Source organism: Aotus nancymaae, unplaced genomic scaffold (genome assembly GCF_030222135.1).
Source record: "Aotus nancymaae isolate 86718 unplaced genomic scaffold, 86718_ANA_hifiasm-v0.15.2.pri h1tg000161l, whole genome shotgun sequence".
Classification (NCBI taxonomy): Eukaryota; Metazoa; Chordata; class Mammalia; order Primates; family Aotidae; genus Aotus; species Aotus nancymaae.
This window is the reverse complement of record NW_026988576.1, coordinates 594010-616687: the sequence shown is the minus strand read 5'-3', so window position 1 is coordinate 616687 and position 22678 is coordinate 594010. Positions and strand designations below refer to the sequence as shown.

General features: G+C 37.6%; 1 protein-coding gene across 3 annotated transcripts in view; it reads right to left on the bottom strand.

The window, feature by feature from the left end:
• The window catches only part of ITGBL1 (integrin subunit beta like 1), a 277370-nt gene that overhangs the window by 40624 nt on the left and 214068 nt on the right, over window positions 1-22678 (bottom strand). For all 3 annotated transcript variants that reach the window (XR_010340881.1, XR_010340882.1, XM_012440932.2), the window contains exon 8: window positions 2130-2246. Coding sequence is in view for 1 of the 3 variants with exons in the window: in XM_012440932.2 (XP_012296355.1) it covers window positions 2130-2246 (117 nt within the window). In the remaining 2 variants the exon portion in view is untranslated. The remainder of the gene's footprint in view (window positions 1-2129; window positions 2247-22678) is intronic.

Here is a 22678-nt window from a genome sequence, read left to right as displayed (position 1 = left end):
CTATCAACCATTTCAACCAAGTCACCAAACAAGGTAGGTAAGGAAGCCCGGGGAGGTTGACTGTGCAAGTCAGAAAAAATGACAATAAGGTCGGGTACAGTGACTCATGCCTGTAATCCCATCATTTTGGGAGGCTGAGGAGGGTGGATCATTTGAGGTGAGAAGTGCGAGACCAGCCTATTCAACATGGTGATACTCTGCCTCTACTAAAAACAAAAAATAGCCGGGTGTGGTGGCACACACCTGTAATCCCAGCTACTTGGGAAGCTGAGGCACAAGAATAGCTTGAACCCAGGAGGCAGAGGTTGCAGTGAACCGAGATCACACCACTGCACTCCAGCCTGGGTGACAGAGTTAGACCCTGTCTCAAACAAAACAAAACAAAACAGAACAAAGAAAGAAAAGAAAAAGAAAAAATGACAATGATAACAGGAGAAGAGACACGTAGATGGCACTTTCTAGGGGCCAGGCAAGCTTTTTATACATGTATAGGTATATGTACATATACATACATACATATTGCTGTGAGAATTAAATGAGTTAATGTATGCCATGCTTTTAACAAACAAAAAGAGTAAAATCTACATAGCTCTTTCTGGTAACTGATACCAATGAAGGGAGGATTTAACCTAAGAATAATATTGACATATTGTGAAAACACTTTGGTGTCACTCTGGAGAAAACTGTGGCATAAGGAACAATCTGTGAACTGAATATCAGAGCTGAAATTCTTGGTTGGCTATATTTTAGTTATGGGGTGTTAACTTCTCCAACCTCACTCAATTTTCCATTTTTGAAAGAAAAAAAAGTAGAAACAATCCATGAAAAAGGCGTAAGATAAACTACCCAGCACACAGATATTTTAAGAATATATGCCTGGTGTTCCATTATTGGATGCTAAGCATGTGGGGGTTATTCATATCCTACTTCTCAAGGTCGTCACCAAGGTCTGATTGCAAAAATTCAAAAAATTCCAAACTCAGGCATCAGTGGGTTAAAAGTGCTTTTCCTCTCAACTCACAGAGAAAGGAAAAAAGAAAGTATTTATTGTTAGGTTGCAAATTGTGTATTTTATACAGGCTCTTCTTGCCATTGGTTAGAGAGAGAACGGGTGAATGATTGATGATTGATACGGATTGATAATAGATATACAGATAATAGATAATAGGTGATCGACAGATAGATAGATAGATAAATAGATAGATAGATAGATAGATAGATATGATGGATGGTGCCTCAACCTTCCATTAAGACACACATTCTACTATCCATTAGTTATTTTTCCTAATCCTCTTCCTCCTCCCACCCTCCACCCCCCAATAGAGTGTAAGTAATAAGCCTGTACATGTACCCCTGAACTTAAAAGACGCACATTGTTTGTTTCCCCCAATAACAGTGCTCAATGCCTCAAAATAATTATCTTGAAAAGATACAATTATTTTCTCGTAATGTGATTCCACGTCCATATCACTTCATTTATACGGGAAACACGGAAAGATCTGTAATTCACATGCATCAACCTCAGCAATATGCATTTTTTCAAGAATACAATAATAATGTTGACCCACGTTCCTGGCCATGGAGGTGCTCAGATCAGCATTCTACTCCTGGGACTCTCATTTTTGTGGGTTACCTCTGCTCACTACCCTCTATCTGCCTCATTCTTTCCCTGGACAGTTTATCAATTCCCGGAAGCTCTTGTTTGGGTATGAGAGCCATTATGGAATCTGAGTGTATACATCTTGTGATTTTAAATGTAATCTTGCTGCATTTTTTAAGTTTGTGGGTGATATTATACTTTCTCCTACCAGTGTTTAAAGTAATGAAAATCATGTTAAAATGCTGACTTGCTACAAAACCTTTCACACTCATAAAGTATCCTAGTATTTAGATTTGATGATCTTTATTGATAGCGTACTGTGTACTTTCACATGCCTGCTAAACCAACAGTTCGGGGAAATAAAGGTCATTACAAACCTAATTGCTTATTGCTTTTAGGTTCGATGATATATTGCTTTCTGTTTATCTTATTTTTAACAGCAATTGAAAAAGGAAGAGTCAATAGAATAAGAAAGGCAGGTAAAGCAAGTTGCATGCAGGTAGCATACAGCTATGAGAAATGCTACTACCTCCACAGACCACACCATCGAGGTCTTCACAGCGGCGATCATCACACTCACAAGTCTTGCCATACACACGATGATCTTCCGGAGGGTAGCAGGTGCATTTGCCACATTCACATTTACCTGAAAAGTAAAAAGAAAGTGCACACTTATGAGGAGGGTCAAAGAATCACTAAAGGTCTCAAGGAGGCAGGCACACTATTAAACCCAAATCTCCTAGAACAGTTCTAGTCTGTGCCTGATAATAGTTACACAAATACACATTTCCAACCTCCCTAAGCTAAGGTTTAAGCATAAATCCCATGGTGGTCTGGAGTGGAAGTGGCGTTCGCTGGCTCAGGAGTCATTCACAGTTGCTATTCTCTAGTTTTTGTTTCATTCATTTTTGAATAAATCCATTATAAAACTCTCTGGCTATTTCATATTCAACTTAGCTTGATGATTGATTCTTTGAACATAACTTAATACATTATGTATATATATATTGACATAATTTAGCAGAATGTGGTCATTTAAAACTACTTTAATCTTGGGTCTATCTTCTCCATGAGAAACAAAATGATCATAGGTATATTTCAATGTGTTATTTTACTGATGTTTTTGTAGTCAATTTTATAGTTCTTATAACTCATTTTAGCATGGAACATATGTCAAAGCATATAACCTAAATATCTTTATTATCCTTGTCTTAAAATTTAAAAGTATAAATATTTTTTGGAATGAATTTGGTTCTTAGTTTTTGAACCCCTTAACTAGTCCCATTATGCTGAGTTTCATCAAGATGTCTTGAGCAGTAACTATGTGTCAAACACTATAATTCCCTGCATGCCATCATTTCATTTTCAAATACCACATATTGACTGGAATCATTACAACCATTTTACTAAACAGGAAACTGAGACACATTAACGCCAAGTGACTTTTCGATGGTGAACCAGCTAGGAAGAAACAGATTCAAAATTGACATTCATTCTCATTAGCCTCAAAATTTGCGCAACTTACCATTAAACCACATTGCATCTTAATATGCGTGTAATGCAGCATCAGAAGGCTATAGGAGAAAGTAACTTTCTTTTGTTTGAGGAATCGCTACTGGCTTGCCAGAAATTCACTTGGGTGACAGTGCTCTGAGACATCTGTTACTCTCTGTCATTAGCCCAACCATCATAATTACACACCCACTGAAATAATCACAAGACGCTTCAGGGCTGACCTTGCAATGTTGTTAGTCACTCTGTTGCTGAACTTGTATCTTGTTAAAGAAATTCTGAGTTGGTGGATGATGGAGGAAAGAAAAATTAGTATTTAGGATTATATAATCTCAGAGCTGTAATTCAAGATAATCTAATGCAATGATTCATAATATTTTCTGGCTGACATGATGGGGTCATGATTCCTTTGAGAATCTGGTGAAAGATTTGGCAATACAGTGTTGTGGTGGCTGCCCTTCAACTAATCTCTCTACTTGGAGATAGTCCCAAGTTCAGCAAGGGGAAGAGGCTTCCCTCCTTCAATAATATTCCCTCTTCCTGTACCCTGGCAGCTAGAACAGGGACACATCAGACACCCTTGGTCAGGGCTTTGATTCTTGAGGGTGAAAGCAAAGGCACAGCACCTGTGGGCAGCGTGGCAGTGCAACAGCACAGCCATGTCTGGGAGCTGTGAAACTCAGCATGCAGTGGCTGACATTCAGAAGTGATGGCAGCAGGAACTGGTTCTTGGCAGTGTCTTGCTTCCCCAGGTTGCTGCAGAAGCTAATTGTTCAAAGTTTCATTCTGAGCCTAAAGCCTTCTAATAAAATCTTTTTTTTACCCCATTTAATGAAGTTGGTTTCTGTTGTTTGCAATCAAGAACCCTAACTGGCAAAATTCAAATCTATCCCTGGAAAAATATACCAATACATATTTCTTTTGGTAAAATGTCAGAAAGATCCATAACTTCACTCAATTTATTTAATAGATGAGGAAACTCACGCATGCTGGGGCTAAATTATTTGCCCAAGGCTAGCTGTCTATTAGAAGTGTTGGTTTTAGTAACTAGATTTTCTGAACTCCAGTCACCTTCTGACATGCATAAATGCTCTAATCTTTTTCATGGGTGAACGTGCAAATGATTCCAATAATTCAGGCTGTGGGGAAAAAGAGCCAAATTGTGGTACCATCAGCAGTGTAATCTGGTTATGGTGAGCTGTTCCTTCACAGACAGATGTGGGAAACCATGATCATCAGTTGCATTATTCCTGAGAGGCAATGCATTCCAGTTACATAGACAGAATCAGATTCTACATTTCAGGGAATACGTATTTATGATGACACATTTATTCACATTTTGAGGCATATAGCAATTTTCCTGAATACACATTATTGGTTTCTGTGCTTCTTCAGAAAAGATGAACTAAACATTAGCATAGGGGTTCAGATTTCAACATTCCATTGTTTTCATTGTGGATAATTTCTGTTCTATATTTTTGTACAAAGTTAGATAATAAAGTGTTAATATTCTGGGGTAGGCACATTTTCTTTCCTGACAAATTACAATTCACATGGCTTTTTTAAAGCTCAGAGGATATATTAACCAATTTCCAATTCTTTTTTGCAAGGTATCTATTGGAGTTTTAAAATGACTAACATTAAGACAACTATGAGCCGAATTAACTTTTTGCATACAATTCTAATATAGTTTATGAGATACAATGGCTTCTGACAAAAATCAAAAGTAGTGCATTAGGATGGGCACAAAAAACAGAATTAGACATACCATTTAGTAGCAAAATAGGGTGACTACATTCAATAATAACTGAATTGTATATTTTTAAAGAACTTAAAAAGTGTAACTGAATTATCTGTAACTCAAAAGGATAAATCCTTGAGGGGATAAATAACCCATTCTCCATGGTGTGCTTATTTCACACTGCATGCCTATATCGAAATATCTCGTGTCCCCCACAAATATATACACCTACTATATACCCATAAACATTTTTAAAAATTAAAAAATTAAAATACAATGCATCGAGAAAGGCTAATTTATTGCAGATAGAGAGGTAAAAAAGAGTAAATTCTGCATGCACTCCATATTTTAAAGTACATTATTTCACTGCCTCAGTTCACAACTTCTATGTAGCCACTACCACAAGTCACTACTAATTTTGTTTCAGTCACTATCATATACCTGTCAGGTAAATTTCCAATCATTCTTCAAGGTTCAAAGAGAACTTCACCAAATCTGTGACATTGGCACCCTCCTACTCACAAACCTTCACAAATACAGCAGAATTAACTATGCTTCTTATATGTCCTCATAACAGTTTTTTGGGGGGTAAGTGGGGCAGAGTCTCACTCTGTCACCCAGGCTAGAGTACAGGGAATGCAGTGGTGCAATCTTGGCTCACTGCAACCTCCGTCTCTTGGGTTCAAGTATTTTCGCGCCTCAGCCTCTTGAGTAGCTGGGATTACAAGCATGCGCCACCACACCCAGCTGATTTTTTTGTATTTTTAGTAGAGACAGGGTTATGCCATGTTGGCTAGGCTGGTTTCGAACTCCTGGCTTCAAGCAGTCTGCCTGCCTTGGCCTCCCAAAGTGCTGGGATCAGAGGTGTAAGCCACCTCGGCCAGCCACTATAATGTTTTGAATCAATATTTATTGAACAGATGTATTAAACAATAATCGTATATACTTTAGAAATATTCTCACAATACATGAGCATTAACGGTAGGACTTGAATTTGAAACAGTGTATCTCTCCCAGACTAGATATTCATTTCCAATTACCTGAATACCTTCATTTGTGCTTTCCATGGTTAGATCAATTAAATATGTCCCATGGCAAATTCGTCACCTGTATTCACAAACCTACTCCTCTTCTTGGGTCTTTTGTGAAATTTCACATAATCCACTTTCTTAAAACATACATATGATTGTGGAATTCTCTTGCACAAAACCCTCTGATAGCCCCATGTAACCTTCAAAGCAAAGACTAGATTCCTTAATAGAGTTTTCCCACACATAGTCCAATTTACCTTTTCAAACATATATCCAGCAATTATCGTACACTCATGTTCAGAGACTTTATGTTCCCTATTTCTTCCCTCTGTGGTGCATACCACCATTTTCTCTGTAAAGTCCTACTCAGTGTTCAATAACCAGCCCAAATCTAATCTCTTCTCTGAAACCTTCCTTGCCATCCCTGTTTGGTTACCTGGAAGAATTACCACCTCTCTGATCCCACGACCCTTTGTTTATACCCCTAGTAGAACACTGAATGCAAAGTTTAAACTAGATAAGTAAGTGCCTCAACCTAATGGTAAGTGATAAAGTCACTATGGTCCAGACTAATGGTGAGATTTGTATCTTGTTAGCAGCCAACTAAGTTCTCCCTTGATGTAGTAGAATGACACTGACGTGCAGGTTTGTTGACTTGATTTCAGATAAGAAATTGAGTCCAGTTTTTAAATTTTGTTTACTAAAGGATATTATTACTATTTCAGTGATTGTTTTAATGTTATGGAGATATAACTGTGGCTTCTCAAATAACTACCAAATTAATATTCTTATACATGAGAAAGAAGGAAAATGGAAATCTACCTTTTTCTAGCACTGTGCTATTTTATACAATATATTTTAAAGAAAATCTAAAAGAAGAGATACCCAAAGAAATAAAAATAAAGCAAGTAATTTGCAGGAAGACAATTCAGAAACAGACAGAAAGGAGCATAGAAATAACTGAGAAGAAATTAAATTCAGCCAAGATCATCAATGTCATCCAACCAAAACTTATCTGAAATTTACTCTACATTGAGTCTGCATACTCCTATTAAGTTTTAATAAGACAGATAATCTTTAGGCACATACAAAATCATCCCAGTGATATTTTATAAAGAACTGCAATTTTTATGAACGATATTTTAAAGCTCATTATAAGCTATCAAAGAAGAATAATGAGCTAAGGCAGATTTTCAGAAGTTCTGATCAAAATAGATTTTACTTAAACCAAACAAGTTCAGACTCTGAACTTGTATAATACACAGAAAAAGAAAATTTCAAGTCAAGATAGAAGCCAAAAGCCCAATTCATAGCTCTATGTGAAGCTAATTATTTTGATAAAAACTCAATTAATTTAAATCTCTTTATGTTTTTCCACAATAATTAAGATATAAGATTCAGATAAAGTGCTTATCGTTGCCTTACAGTACATTTTTTATAAGACCTAGATTAAATTGTGAAAAACTTGATTCGCTTACTCCAAAATATTTTATGTAAAATTCAGCAAATATTTAAGAATCTGTTTTGTATGAAATACATGACTAGATATGGGAATACACTGTTAAATAACAGATATGTGTAACTGTAATTCTATAGAATTTATCTCATTTTACTGCATATTGACTGCCAAAAAACGTGGAGGAATAATTATGTCACCAAAATTAAACACTAAATATTTTGACCAGCATTAACTAACTTTATAATAAAAGAGTGCTATTAGTAAAAAACTAAAGGTCACAATATATTTAGTAATTGTTTTATAAAATATATGGACAGTTAAAATTTACTCGGACATTATGTAATTCTAACCTTAAGTCCAATCTTCTATATAACTATCTCAAAATATTTAAAGTATTCATTTAAAAAAAAGTTTAAAATTTCAGAATGTTACATTTATTTTTGAATAGCATTTTGTATATTGAATATATTACACATAAAACTAATTCTGGAAATAGAACTCTGCTCTGGGTTTACAAAATAGTCGGCACTTGAATATTTGTCTGAAGCCCTTCCAGACCTCACCTATAGACCAAGCACCCTCTCCCACTAACAATGAACTGACTTCAAAAATTATCTCAATATAATACAAATTATCTCATTCTAACCTTAAACTCAATCTTCTATATAACTATCTCAAAATCTTTAAAGTATTCATTAAAATGGAAGCTTAAGATTTTAAAATTCTATGTGTATTCTTGAATAGCATTTTGTATATTGAATATATTATATGTAAAAATAATTCTGGAAATAAAAACCTTGCTCTGGATTTATAAAATAGTCGGCACTTGTATATTCATCTGAAGTCCTTCCAGACCTCACCTATACAGCAGCCTCACCCACTAACAATGAAGTGCCTTCAAAAATTATCTCAACATAATCCATGAAAAATACATCACATCATCTTTTTCTCTTTATATGAGTGGCATATATGAGAGATTAAACCTCAAAGGCAGCTAAAAGGAGAAGCAGGAGAATGAGGAGGAGGAGGAGGAAAAGGAGGCTTAGCTAGAACTGCTTCATTCTATTAGGGGAAAGCCGTGGTGGTGGTGGTTGCTGGGAGGAGTAACATAGGAACTGTGCAAAACATAGATGAGTAAAAGATAGAAAGCACCTTGTGTTGCAAATGCACAGCAGCAAAGTACAACTCAAAGTGAACTTCTCAAAAAGATGGTTACTGTTGTTCTCTTAACTGCAGTCTCATCTCAACCCAATCCGATTACCTCAGGACACTGCTATGTAACAGGTACTTCTTCAGCAAGGTCTCTGATGACCCTATTCCAGTGGCCAATTCTCTGTACCATCTTATTTAATCTCTCAGAACCTTTTGAGAGTTGACCCTGTTCTTTTGGGAAATACTTTCTTCTACTAGCTTTTATTAGATTATGGATTCTTCTTAGACTATGTTGCTGATTCTCATCTTTACACAAATATCTAAATCTTGGATTGCCCCAGGCTTGGCCCTCAACCTTCTTTCCTTTATATTTTCCAAAATTTTATGCTATCCCATGGATTAAACAACTGTCTTACATGATGAACACTCTGAAATACATTATGGCCTAGAGTCATCCTCTGAGAAGACGCTGTTCTATAAAATTGTTTAAATAAAAATGCCAACAGGTATGTATAATAATCCTTTCAAATGATATCCAACATTATGGTTAACAGGGAGTGATCTAAGTCAGAGATAGAAATGCTTATAATAACCATTGTTGGCTGGGTGTGGTGGCTCATGCCTGTAATCCCAGCACTTTGGGAGGCTGAGAAGGGTGGATCACCTGAGATCAGGAGTTTGAGAACAGCCTGGCCAACATGGTGAAACCCTGTCTCTACTAAAAATTAAAAAATTAGCCAGATGTGATGGCCCATACCTGTAGTCTCAGCTACTCAGGAGGCTGATGCAGGAGAATCACTTGAACCCAAGAGGCAGAGGTTGCAGTGAGCTGAGATCATGACACTGCACTCTGGCCTGGTGACAGAGAGAGACTCCATCTCAAAAAAGAAAGCCATTGTTATAGTTTAAGTGCAATTTAATAAAAATTAGACAAAAAAATAAAATAGAGAAAGAGTCAAGATCATTATTAGCAGATGGTCTGTCTTTATGCCCAAGATTTTAAAAATTACAAATGCATTTAGAGTAATAAAACATTTTGGCAAGGTGTTTTGTTACCAAATAAACGTACAGACATGAATAAATTTTTATGTGCCAACACTAACCCAACTTAATATAATGGAAAATTGTTTCATGTACAAAAATATCAGCAATGTAAAATAAATGAACGTATAAAGCATTGCACTATAAAGTCATAGTGAAGGCCATAAAAGAAGACTTAAAATTTTAAAGAGAACATTCTTATTAAGAAAAAAGTTTGATTTTTTTCTGAAAAAAATCAATATTGTACCAATCAAACTCAATGAATGTTTTCAAATTGATGAAATGATTCTCAAATTTGTCTGAAATAATAAGTATGGTAATAATCAGAAATACTTTAATAAACAGAGTCTGTGTGCATCTTAAGAAGGTATGTGGAGAAACGTCATAACAGATAAGTTAAACTATGTCAAATGACTTTTTATAAGTTAAAAATGGTGAGATGTCATCATAAATGACACATAAAATGACCTCTAACTATAGTAAATAGAGTGTGTTACTAGTGAAAAAGGAAGAAAAGAAAGAGGAAGAGAGAAAAAAATGTTAAAGAAAATGTATGCACTATAGCAGGCACAGTGGTTCACTCCTGTAATCCCAGCACTTTGGGAGCCTGAGGCAGGTGGTTCACGAGGCCAGGAGTTTGAGATCAGCCTGGCAAATATGGTGAAACCCCATCTCTACTGAAAACACAAAAATAAGCTGGGCATGGTGGCACGCACCTATAATCTGAGCAACTCAGGAGGCTGAGGAAGGAGAATCACTTGAACCTGGGAGGCGGAGTTTGCAATGAGCCAAGATTGTGCCACTGCACTCCAGCCTCGGCGACAGAGTGACACTCTGTCTCAAAAAAAAAAAAAAAAAAAAAAAAGAAGAAAATGCATGCACTTAATAAATAATAATAATTGGTCGGTGCTAATGGTAAACATTTTAAAACCTTCTATTTAGTTTAGGATTAAGAGAAAGATAAATTTCTCTCTACTTCTGTTCAACATTGCACTACATATCTTTGTCGGTAGAATATGGTAAGGACAAAAAGATGACAAAGAATTGAAAGAAGGAAACAAAAATTACTTAACAGAAAACTGCACGTAGACAATCAAAATGCTACTAACAAATAATATGGATTATTAATTGCCATATAGCAAACACATATACAAAAATGAATTGCATGTGTATATACAGCGTTAGACAAATGAAAGCTTTGAGATTTAAATGTGAAGAAATACTGCATGTTTATCATTCAGTATTATTAAGATATCAAACATCCCCTAATTGATCTATAGCTTCAATGTAATTGCAATCAAAATCTTACCAGGATCTTTTAAGGCTTGAAAGCCAATTATGACATTTATACAGAAATGGGAAGCACCTGTCTGGCTTGGGGCTCACGCCTGTAATTCCAGCACTTTGGGAGGCCAAGGCAGGTGGATCACCTAAGGTCAGGAGTTCAAAACCAGCCTGGCCAACATGTCTACCCTAAAAATACAAAAAATTAGCAGGATGTAATGGCGGGTCCCTGTAATCCCAGCTTCTGGGGAGGCTGAGGCAGGAGAATCACTTGAACCCAGGAGGCAGAAGTTGTATTGAGCCGAGATCACATGGGCAACAGATCAAAACTCTGTCCAAAAAAAAAAAAAAAAAAAAAGAAGCACCAATAACCAAAATACTGATGAACAAGAAGAAGGTAGAAATACCTTTTTTAAAACAGATATCAAGGCTCATTTTAAAGACATAGTAATTTTAACAATTTGAATTATAATTAGGCGCTTTAGTACATTAGAAAATAAAAGACTGAAAAGGTGAGCCACAGAATGAGAGATGATATCAGTGACAGACATATCTGACAACTGTCTCATATCCAAAATATTTAAAAAACTCTAGCAATGACGACAACAACAAATACGTACATTCCATTAAAGACATGGGCAGGAGATCTGAATGGGCACTTCAGCAAATGGGATTGTATGGCCAGTAAATATATGAAAAGATACTACTCCTCTTATTCCTATGGGAAATGCAAACTAAAACCACAATAAGATTCTGCCCCAAACCCAATCAGATTAGCAAACATTTAGAAACTGACCATAGTAAGCATTGGCAACGGTTTAGAAATACCAGACAAGTCTTTTGCAGAGGGTGAGAATATACATTGGTAGAATATTTTGGGGGACTGTTTGACGTTATGTACTGAAGTTGGCATGCATAATCTAAGAATCAGCAATTTAATTCTTGGTTAAGTTCCCCAGAGAAAAGTATACACATGTGCACCAGGAGATATTCCAGAATAATCATAGCAACATTATTCTTAGCAATTTCAGGGGAGAAATGTCCCAAATGTTCATCAATTATGGAATACTTACATAGCAGCTATATGCTTAAATGAAACACTATAGCAATTAAAATTAAGAGTCACAAATACATGGAATGTAGTGCCTGAGTCTCAAGAACACGATGTAGAGTGCGAGAACTCAGTCATAACAATGCATGCTGTTTCATTAATTCCAAAATAGGCAAGTCTAACTATCACACTGTTTGGGAATATATACCTAGGTGGAAAACTTTAAAGAAAGATATAGAGGTGATTACCATGAAAATGAGAATAAGGGTTATCTTTTCAGGAAGAGAGTATGCTGATTTCAGAGAAGTGAGAATGAAACTTTTGGGATTCTGGCATTCTTCTATTTCTGGACCTGGGCATGTGATTACTTTATAATGATTCATAATGCTATAAATTTATGTTATATACTTTTCTGGGCATAATGGATTATTCAAAAAATAAGTTTGATAAAGTTGGTGAGTCATGTTCCAAAAATATTTAGTACCTTTACTTAACTTCTTACAACTAAATACATTTCCAGTGATTTCAACATTTAAAAGTTTAAATCATAAAACTAGACAGGAATCTAAGTGAGAGTTTTCATAACACTTGGATGAGAAAAACTATTCTGAACATGACACCAAATCAGAAATATAAAGGAAAACATTAATAAATTTGACCATATTCAATATTCAATTTACATAGAGCAACAAATAACCTAAGCAAGACTAAAATATAAACAATAAACAAGGACAAAATATTTGTACAAATAAGATAGATGCTAATAAAACATTACTATATGTATGAGCTAAAATAAAAATAATAAATTAGCAAAAGAAAAATAAACCAAGGACAAAAATGGGTTATTCACAATAGAGTTAATATATGTTGATCACTGTGAACATCAAATTATTTTTATCTTTTAGTAAATACCACGGAAATCAACTACAAACTTGAAAGCATTTTACTTTTTGGGAAGTTACCATGTTCATTGAAACTTTTGAAGTATTTGTTACTAAATTTTACTGGATATATCCTAGAAGAAACTCTCACAGTTTTTTTTTTTAATTTTTTTCCATAAGATAATGCAAAATTTATATAAACAAAATGCCAGTAATTTAATACTACAAAGACAAAGTCAAACTTTTCTTCTATTTATAGGGTAAGTCAGTAGAACTAAGTATCAGATCAAATGAAAAAGAGTAGCTTGTGACCTTTATAAAATGCAGATTGCTTCATTTGCATTATTACAAATAGAAAGATTAAAACTTTAATAATTTCATTGGTTCACATCCTGATTAATTGCTGCAGAGCAGTTACAGTAGAAATAATCATTTAATTATTTCACAGGATTGGAGACTGTTAGAGATAGAAAAGTAATGAAGGGTGATCAAGCCCAACTAGCCCCACAATCGATAGATGTGGAAAATGTAGTTCTGAGAGTGAGATAATATGTGATTTGCTCAATATTAGAGAGTGAACCAAAGATGCTTAGGTCATCCCTCAAGGTCAGAGGGTAAGGGAAGAAATGGAAAGGTCATCTCTCACCCCTCAATTATATATTTAACTATTGTCTGTCTTTTTTTTTAATAGTTAAAAATCCTTGGATGACTCATGTCTGGAAGCAATGCCTTATGGAAAGGTGTCAATTTCTGGTAGAGATTAATTTTCTAAAACTGGTATAAGGTAAACATTGTGAAGTTGTGAAGTTTGTCATTTGTATTTCAAGCTATATTCCTCTTCCTCTTTTCTCTCCCTCTCTGTCTCTTCTTGATCCTCTACTCCCTCCCTTTCCCCTCTATTTTGTACACACACACACACACACACACACACACACACACACCCTTCACTCCTTCCCTCTTTCTTCCAGGTTTTTCTTTTCTTCTTGGATATCTCTTTTTACATAATCTCAACCACGACCTATATCTCAAGCTTTGACATCTCCATGCCTCACTTTCTTTGATTTTCTCCTTTTAAGGTCTCACTTCCACAGGACACAGGCTTCAAAACAGCAGTGACTAAGTCTCTAGATCCTGGATGGGGAGGCAGGAAGAAGGACAAAACAGACAGAGCTGCCCCTAACCTCATGGATTAACAATCAAGAGAGTGCTCAGATAAGTATAATTCAGGAAAGTCATTCTTTATTCAGGACCAGTTACAGCTCTTCTGCATGACCACTACTAACATTTTTGTACATTTGTGAAAAAGTGAAAATCTGGAAATCCAGAAGCCACAGGGTAGATACCTGGACTTAAACTGCTACTGTTAAAAACTGAAATCATCTCCAGAAACCATGACTGAATATGCAACATGAATACACACACACACACACACACACACACATTTCTTCCTTATATGGTCACATATAGGGAAGGCACAAACACACACAGGAGCACACACACACAGGCATTTCTTCCAGATATGGTCATATTTAAAGTGTTCAGCTGAAGAATACTAACCTCCTTCTAACTATGCCACATAGAGAACACACATGTTCTTGCTCAAGAATAGGTTCAGCAGGCTCAAAATCTGAAATGTCTGCATTACTTTGATCATTCCCTTATTCACTCAACAGACACATTTTGACTATCAACTATGGGGCAAGTATCATGCTAGATATTGAGATACAAAAGAAAAAAAGTTGTTTACACACTTTTAATGGCAGGGGAAATGAAGGTAAAATGAATGTGCACACAGGGCTTGCAGGGCTAGAGAAAGTTTCTGGCAACGATAATGTGGGGTTGAGTCTTAATGTATTTGTTTAAGTGTCAGAAAGGGAAATACATTTTGTGGCACAGATACAATTAAAAATGTGAGCTCTAATTTTAATAGGTCTGATTTTAATCTTGGCGCATACATAATTAAATGTGATTCCTTGGAAGAAAAAGTTAAACTTCATTCACTGTGGCTGCATGATGGGAGTAAAAATAATACCCATAGCACAGGATGATTGTAAAGGCTAAATGTTGTAATGTGTACAAACTACACAGTACAGGGCTTGGCACACAATAAGTGTTCAACAAATATTAGATATTATTATCATTATAGTTTAATAAATAAAACACAGCTGGGAGGCTTGGAGTTCAATTACTCACATACAATTTGTTCACTTCCTTTTTCATTGTACTTTTCTATGAAAACAAAAAAATACGTGTATTTCCTGACCCAGATTGAGAGGATTTCAGAAGAGCTCTGTATCATCAAATGCACCTGCCAGTATGGTAACAGCAGGCACGCTCTCCATGACCTTATTTTATTTTCACTTTTTAAAATGATAAAAACCACACTTGCAGTACATGTTCAATAGTTGGGGAGTAATTAGAGGCTCACATAAAACAGAAAATAGATTAGCACTTTACTAACATAGTCCTTCTTTGCCTAAAATAATAGGTTTGCCATAGCAACCTGATTGCACTAGAAAAAGCGCCTGCCAAATGCATCCTGAGTTCCCTTGCAATTTCTGTGAGAAGGAATTAAACACTTGAGAACTATAATATTCTGTGCCATTTCAGCTAAGTACAAATATTTTTGTGAGAATAAAGTAATCTTCCTTCAGACATTTGAAAGTGAAGAGGCACCCTCACCTTCCATTTCAAAACAGGCAGTAAAACTTCATATAATGCAAGTCGCATTGACATTACAGATCGATCGTTAGCCAAGAAAAAGTTGCTTATGACTTTAAAATACAGATAAATGTCGATCCTTCTATTTGTGCTTAGTACACACGGATTAAAGTAATCAGTCATGGACTATGTGAGGAACTTAGACATTTAAGCAAATGCTGTACTAATATAATTTTCTCTCTCTGTCTTAGAATGTCTAAAATTGAAAATGGGAAGAGAAGCACCAGGGCACATTCATCTCTAAAGGTTTTCCAAACCATGGAGCAAAACATCACAGAGGAGGTCATTTAGTACTCTAACAGGTGATCTCATTATTTGAAACTTAAGATGGTTTCTACAACAACACCGAAAACTATTCAAATTCACTTTTTTTTCTAACAGAATGCCTATAAATTAGTGAGTAATATACTCACATATGAAAGTAACTCTGAAACTGAGTAACAGATCCAAGTTTAAGACATCAGTGAATAACTGAGGTAGGAAATGTAGAGCTTAAGTTCTTGACCAGTGTAGTCCACCATGAAGCAGCCCATGTAAATCAGAGTAAAAATCTCCTTTTCTCTAGCTGGCAAGACCCATTGATTGGTCATTAGGCAGTGCCTTGCTTCTGAAACACAGTTATGGATTTCTTAATACCTAAATCCTATGAAATACTGGCTGATCTTTAACATTGACTTTAATTATTTCATTCCAGATCGTAAACAGACACACTTAACTTTAATTCACCATAAAATTACTTTATGAGATAAATGCTGAAGAACACACATAGGCCACAAATGCCATTCACCAGTGAAAGAAAGTGTTGTCATTGATATAATCAGATAAAGGTTTCCATAGAAAATATTTCTTCAAGGTGAGTTTATTTGGGTAAAGGTGGAGTAGTGTGGAATCAGGTCCTAGTCACTTTGAACTTCTTGGTACTGACACTTTAGAACATTAAAACATGGGCTGGGCACAGTGGCTCATGCCTGTAATCCCATCACTTCAGGAGCCCAAGGCGGGTGGATCACCTGAGGTCAGGAGTTCGATACCAGCCTGGCCAACATGGTGAAACTCCATTTCTACTAAAAATAAAAAAAAGTTAGCTGGGCATGATGGTAAGTGCTTGTAATCCCAGCTACAGAGGAGGCTGAGGTGGGAGAATCACTTGAACCTGGGCAGCGGAGGTTGCAGTGAGCCGAGATCACGCCACTGCACTCCAGCCTGGGTGACAGAGCAAGACTCCATTAAAAAAAAAAAAGTGGGGGGAGATCCAAGATGGCCGCTTAGGAGGAACTCGGGAATGCAGCTCCGAGAGAAAGCACAGAGGGTGAGTGGACGCCGTATTTCCAGACTGATTTTTACTGCCCACAGAACAGGAGATTCACACGCAGAGAAGCCACACGGGTCGCCAGCGCCGCTGGCGCCGCTGGCTTGAACGGCGCAGCCGCTGGGCCGGCACCCTGAGGCAACGGCTCACTGTATAAAGTGAGAGAGTCTGAGTCCCCTATAAGCCAGCAAGGGGAGCTGAAACGGGGAGCCAGGCCAGCGCCACGAATCTCAGAGCCGCGGCTTTAGCCAACGCAGCGGCTCCGGAGGCAGATCAGATGAGACGGTGTCCCCTCTTACCCAGCAAGAAGACCTGAAACACAACTGAAACCGGGACGGTCCAGCTCTGTGGAGGAGGGGCGTTCTCCATAGGCACCCTGCTGTTCTGTACCAAGGCAATCCGCCACTACAGAGACTCCGTCACTACAGGGGCGGGCCAACATAGCGGAAGCAGTTCTAACTACACCCAGAAGTTCACGCGGAAGCTGGGTGGAGCCCACAGCAGCTTAGCGAAGCCTCTGCAACCTGAGTGTGACTAGGCTGCCACCTTGTGGGCAGGGAAAACAGCAACCGCACAGGGGAACATCAGAAAACAGTAACTCCCTGGGACAGATCACCTCGGGGGAAGAGCAGGGGGTTTATGAGTTCTGCCACAGCAGACTTAAAATTACCAAAATCAGAAAGACAACAACTACAAAGTCAGCAGGTGGAAAAATCCACAAAAATGGGAAGAAACCAGCGCAAAAAGGATGAAAACACCCAAAACCAGAACACTTCTCCTCCTACAAGGGATCACAACTCCCCACCAGCAAGGGAACAAGACTGGACGGAGAATGAGTGTGATGAAATGACAGAATCAGCTTTCAGAAAGTGGATAATAAGAAACTTCCGTGAGCTAAAAGAACATGTTCTAACCCAATGCAAAGAAACTAAGAACCTTGAAAAAAGACTTGACGAAATGCTAACAAGAATGGACAACTTAGAGAGGAATATGAGCAAATTGATGGAGCTGAAAAACACAACACGAGAACTTCGTGAAGCATGCACAAGTTTCAACAGCCGAATTGACCAAGCAGAAGAAAGGATATCAGAGGTCGAAGATCAACTCAATGAAATAAAACGAGAAGGCAAGATTAGAGAAAACAGGGTAAAAAGGAATGAACAAAGTCAACAAGAAATATGGGACTATGTGAAAAGACCTAATCTACGTTTGATAGGTGTACCTGAATGTGACGAAGAGAATGCATCCAAGCTGGAAAATACTCTTCAGGATATTATCCAGGAAAACTTCCCCAACCTAACAAGGCAGGCCGAGATTCAAGTCCAGGAAATACAGAGAACACCACAAAGATACTCCTCTAGAAGAGCAACCCCAAGACACATAATCATCAGATTCACCAGGGTTGAAATGAAGGAGAAAATACTAAGGGCAGCCAGAGAGAAAGGTCGGGTTACCCACAAAGGGAAGCCCATCAGACTCACTGCAGATCTCTCAGCAGAAACCCTACAGGCCAGAAGAGAGTGGGGGCCGATATTCAACATCCTTAAGGAAAAGAACTTTCAACCCAGAATTTCGTATCCAGCCAAACTAAGCTTCATAAGTGAAGGAAAAATAAAATCCTTTGTGAACAAGCAAGAACTCAGAGAGTTCATCACCACCAGACCAGCTCTACAAGAGCTCCTGAAGGAGGCACTACACATAGAAAAGAACAACCAGTACCAGCCACTCCAAAAACACACGAAAAGGTAAAGAGCATCAACACAATGAAGAATCTGCATCAACCAAAGGGCAAAACAGCCACCTAGCATCAAAATGACAGGATTGAATTCACACATAACAATATTAACCCTAAATGTAAATGGACTAAATGCCCCAATCAAAAGACACAGACTGGCAAATTGGATAAAAAGCCAAAACCCATCAGTGTGCTGTATCCAGGAAACCCACCTCGCATGCAAGGATACACAAAGGCTCAAAATAAAGGGATGGAGGAAGATTTACCAAGCAAATGGAGAGCAAAAAAAAGCAGGAGTTGCAATTCTCATCTCTGATAAAATAGACTTTAAAGCAACAAAGATCAAAAGAGACAAAGAAGGACATTACATAATGGTAAAAGGATCAATGCAGCAAGAAGAGCTAACGATCCTAAATATATATGCACCTAATACAGGAGCACCCAGATACATAAGGCAAGTTCTTAAAGACTTACAAAGAGACTTAGACTCCCACACAATAATAGTGGGAGACTTCAACACACCACTGTCAATATTAGACAGATCAACGAGACAGAAAATTAACAAGGATATCCAGGACTTGAACTCAGACCTGGAACAAGCAAACCTAATAGACATTTACAGAACTCTCCACCCCAAATCCACAGAATATACATTCTTCTCAGCACCACATCACACCTACTCTAAAATTGACCACATAATTGGAAGTAAATCACTCCTCAGCAAATGCAAAAGAACGGAAACCATAACAAACAGTCTCTCAGACCACAGTGCAATCAAGTTAGAACTCAGAATTCAGAAACCAACCCAGAACCGCACAGCCTCATGGAAAATGAACAACTTTCTCCTGAATGTTGACTGGATAAACAATGAAATGAAGGCAGAAATAAAGATGTTCTTCGAAACCAACGAGAATGAAGACACCACATACCAGAATCTCTGGGACACATTTAAAGCAGTCTCTAGAGGAAAATATATAGCAATAAGTGCCCACATGAGAAGAAAGGAGAGATCTAAAATTGACACCCTATCGTCAAAATTGAAAGAGCTAGAGGAGCAAGATCAAAAAAACTCAAAACCTAGCAGAAGACAAGAAATAACTAAGATCAAAGCAGAATTGAAGGAGATAGAGACACGAAAAACCCTTCAAAAAATCAATAAATCCAGGAGCTGGTTTTTTGAAAAGATCAACAAAATAGACAGACCACTAGCCAGACTAATAAAAAAGAAAAGAGAGAATAACCAAATAGATGCAATAAAAAATGACAAAGGGGATATCACCACAGATTCCACAGAAATTCAAACCATCATCAGAGATTATTACAAACAACTCTATGCACATAAATTAGAAAACCTGGAGGAAATGGATAAATTCCTGGACAGCTGCCTCCTGCCAAGCCTAAACCAGGAAGAAGTCGAAACCCTGAATAGACCAATAACAAGGTCTGAAGTCGAGGCAGCAATTAAGAGCCTACCACCCAAAAAAAGCCCAGGCCCAGATGGGTTCACAGCCGAATTCTACCAGACATACAAAGAGGAACTGATACCATTCCTACTGAAACTATTCCAAATAATCCAAAAAGAGGGAATCCTTCCCAAATCATTTTATGAGACCAACATCATCCTAATACCAAAACCTGGCAGAGACTCAACAAGAAAAGAAAACTACAGGCCAATATCCATGATGAACATAGATGCAAAAATCTTCAATAAAATAATGGCAAGCCGATTACAACAGCACATCAAAAAGCTTATCCACCATGATCAAGTAGGATTCATCCCGGGGATGCAAGGCTGGTTCAATATACGCAAGTCTATAAATGTAATTCACCACATAAACAGAACCAAAGACAAAAACCACATGATTATCTCAATTGATGCAGAGAAGGCCTTCGACAAAATTCAACAGCCCTTTATGCTAAAAACCCTCAATAAACTAGGTATCGATGGAACGTATCTCAAAATAATAAAAGCTATTTACGACAAACCGACAGCCAATATCATACTGAACGGGCAAAAACTGGAAGCATTCCCTTTGAAATCTGGCACTAGACAAGGATGCCCTCTCTCACCACTCCTATTCAATATAGTACTGGAAGTTCTAGCCAGAGCAATCAGGCAAGAAAAAGAAATAAAGGGTATTCAATTAGGAAAGGAGGAAGTCAAATTGTCTCTATTTGCAGACGACATGATTGTATATCTAGAAGAACCCCTCATCTCAGCCCAAAAGCTCCTGAAACTGATAAGCAACTTCAGCAAAGTCTCAGGATACAAAATCAATGTGCAAAAATCACAAGCGTTCCTATACACCAATAACAGACTTAAAGAGAGCCAAATCAAGAACGAACTGCCATTCACAATCGCTACAAAGAGAATAAAATACCTAGGAATACAACTAACAAGGAATGTAAAGGACCTCTTCAAGGAGAACTACAAATCACTGCTCAACGAAATAAGAGAGGACACAAACAGATGGAGAAACATTCCATGTTCATGGTTAGGAAGAATTAATATCGTGAAAATGGCCATACTGCCCAAAGTAATATACAGATTCAATGCTATCCCCATCAAGCTACCAATGACCTTCTTCACAGAACTGGAAAAAACCACCTTAAACTTCATATGGAACCAAAAGAGAGCCCGCATAGCCAAGTCAATTCTAAGCAAAAAGAACAAAGCAGGAGGCATCACACTACCAGACATCAAACTCTACTACAAGGCTACAGTAATCAAAACAGCATGGTACTGGTACCAAAACAGAGATATAGACCAATGGAACAGAACAGAGGCATCGGAGGCAACACAACATATCTACAACCACCTGATCTTTGACAAACCTGATAAAAACAAGCAATGGGGAAAGGATTCCCTGTTCAATAAGTGGTGTTGGGAAAACTGGCTAGCCATATGCAGAAAGCAGAAAATGGACCCCTTCCTGACACCTTACACTAAAATTGACTCCAGATGGATTAAAGACTTAAACATAAGACCTAACACCATAAAAACACTAGAAGGAAACCTAGGCAAAACCATTCAGGACATAGGCATAGGCAAGGACTTCATGACCAAAACACCAAAAGCATTGGCAACAAAAGCCAAAATAGACAAATGGGACCTAATCAAACTCCACAGCTTCTGCACAGCAAAAGAAACAGTCAATAGAGTGAATCGGCAACCAACAGAATGGGAAAAAATTTTTGCAGCCTACCCATCTGACAAAGGGCTGATATCCAGAATTTACAACGAGCTAAAAAAGATTTACAAGAAAAAAACAAACAAGCCCATTCAAAAGTGGGCGAAGGACATGAACAGATACTTTACAAAAGAAGACATACATGAGGCCAACAAGCATATGAAAAAATGCTCATCATCACTGGCCATTAGAGAAATGCAAATCAAAACTACATTGAGATACCATCTCACACCAGTTAGAATGGCAATCATTAAAAAATCTGGAGACAACAGATGCTGGAGAGGATGTGGAGAAATAGGAACACTTTTACACTGTTGGTGGGAGTGTAAATTAGTTCAACCATTGTGGAAAACAGTGTGGCGATTCCTCAAGGACCTAGAAATAGAAATTCCATTTGACCCAGCAATCCCATTACTGGGCATATATCCAAAGGATTATAAATCGTTCTACTATAAGGACACATGCACACGAATGTTCATTGCAGCACAGTTTACAATAGCAAAGACCTGGAACCAACCCAAATGCCCATCGATGATAGACTGGACAGGAAAAATGTGGCACATATACACCATGGAATATTATGCAGCCATTAAAAACGAGGAGCTCGCGTCCTTTGTAGGGACATGGATGAACCTGGAAAACATCATTCTCAGCAAACTGACACAAGAACACAAAATCAAACACCACATGTTCTCACTCATAGGCGGGTGTTGAACAAGGAGAACACATGGACACAGGGAGGGGAGCACTATACATGGGGGTCTGTTGTGGGGGAGTGGGGGGGGACAGCGGGGGGGTGGGGAATTGGGGAGGGATAGCATGGGGAGAAATGCCAGATATGGGTGAAGGGGAGGAAGGCAGCAAATCACACTGCCACGTATGCACCTAAGCAACAACCTTGCATGTTTTTCACATGTACCCCAAAACCTAAAATGCAATAAAAAAAAAAAAAAAAAAAGTGTCAGTGAAT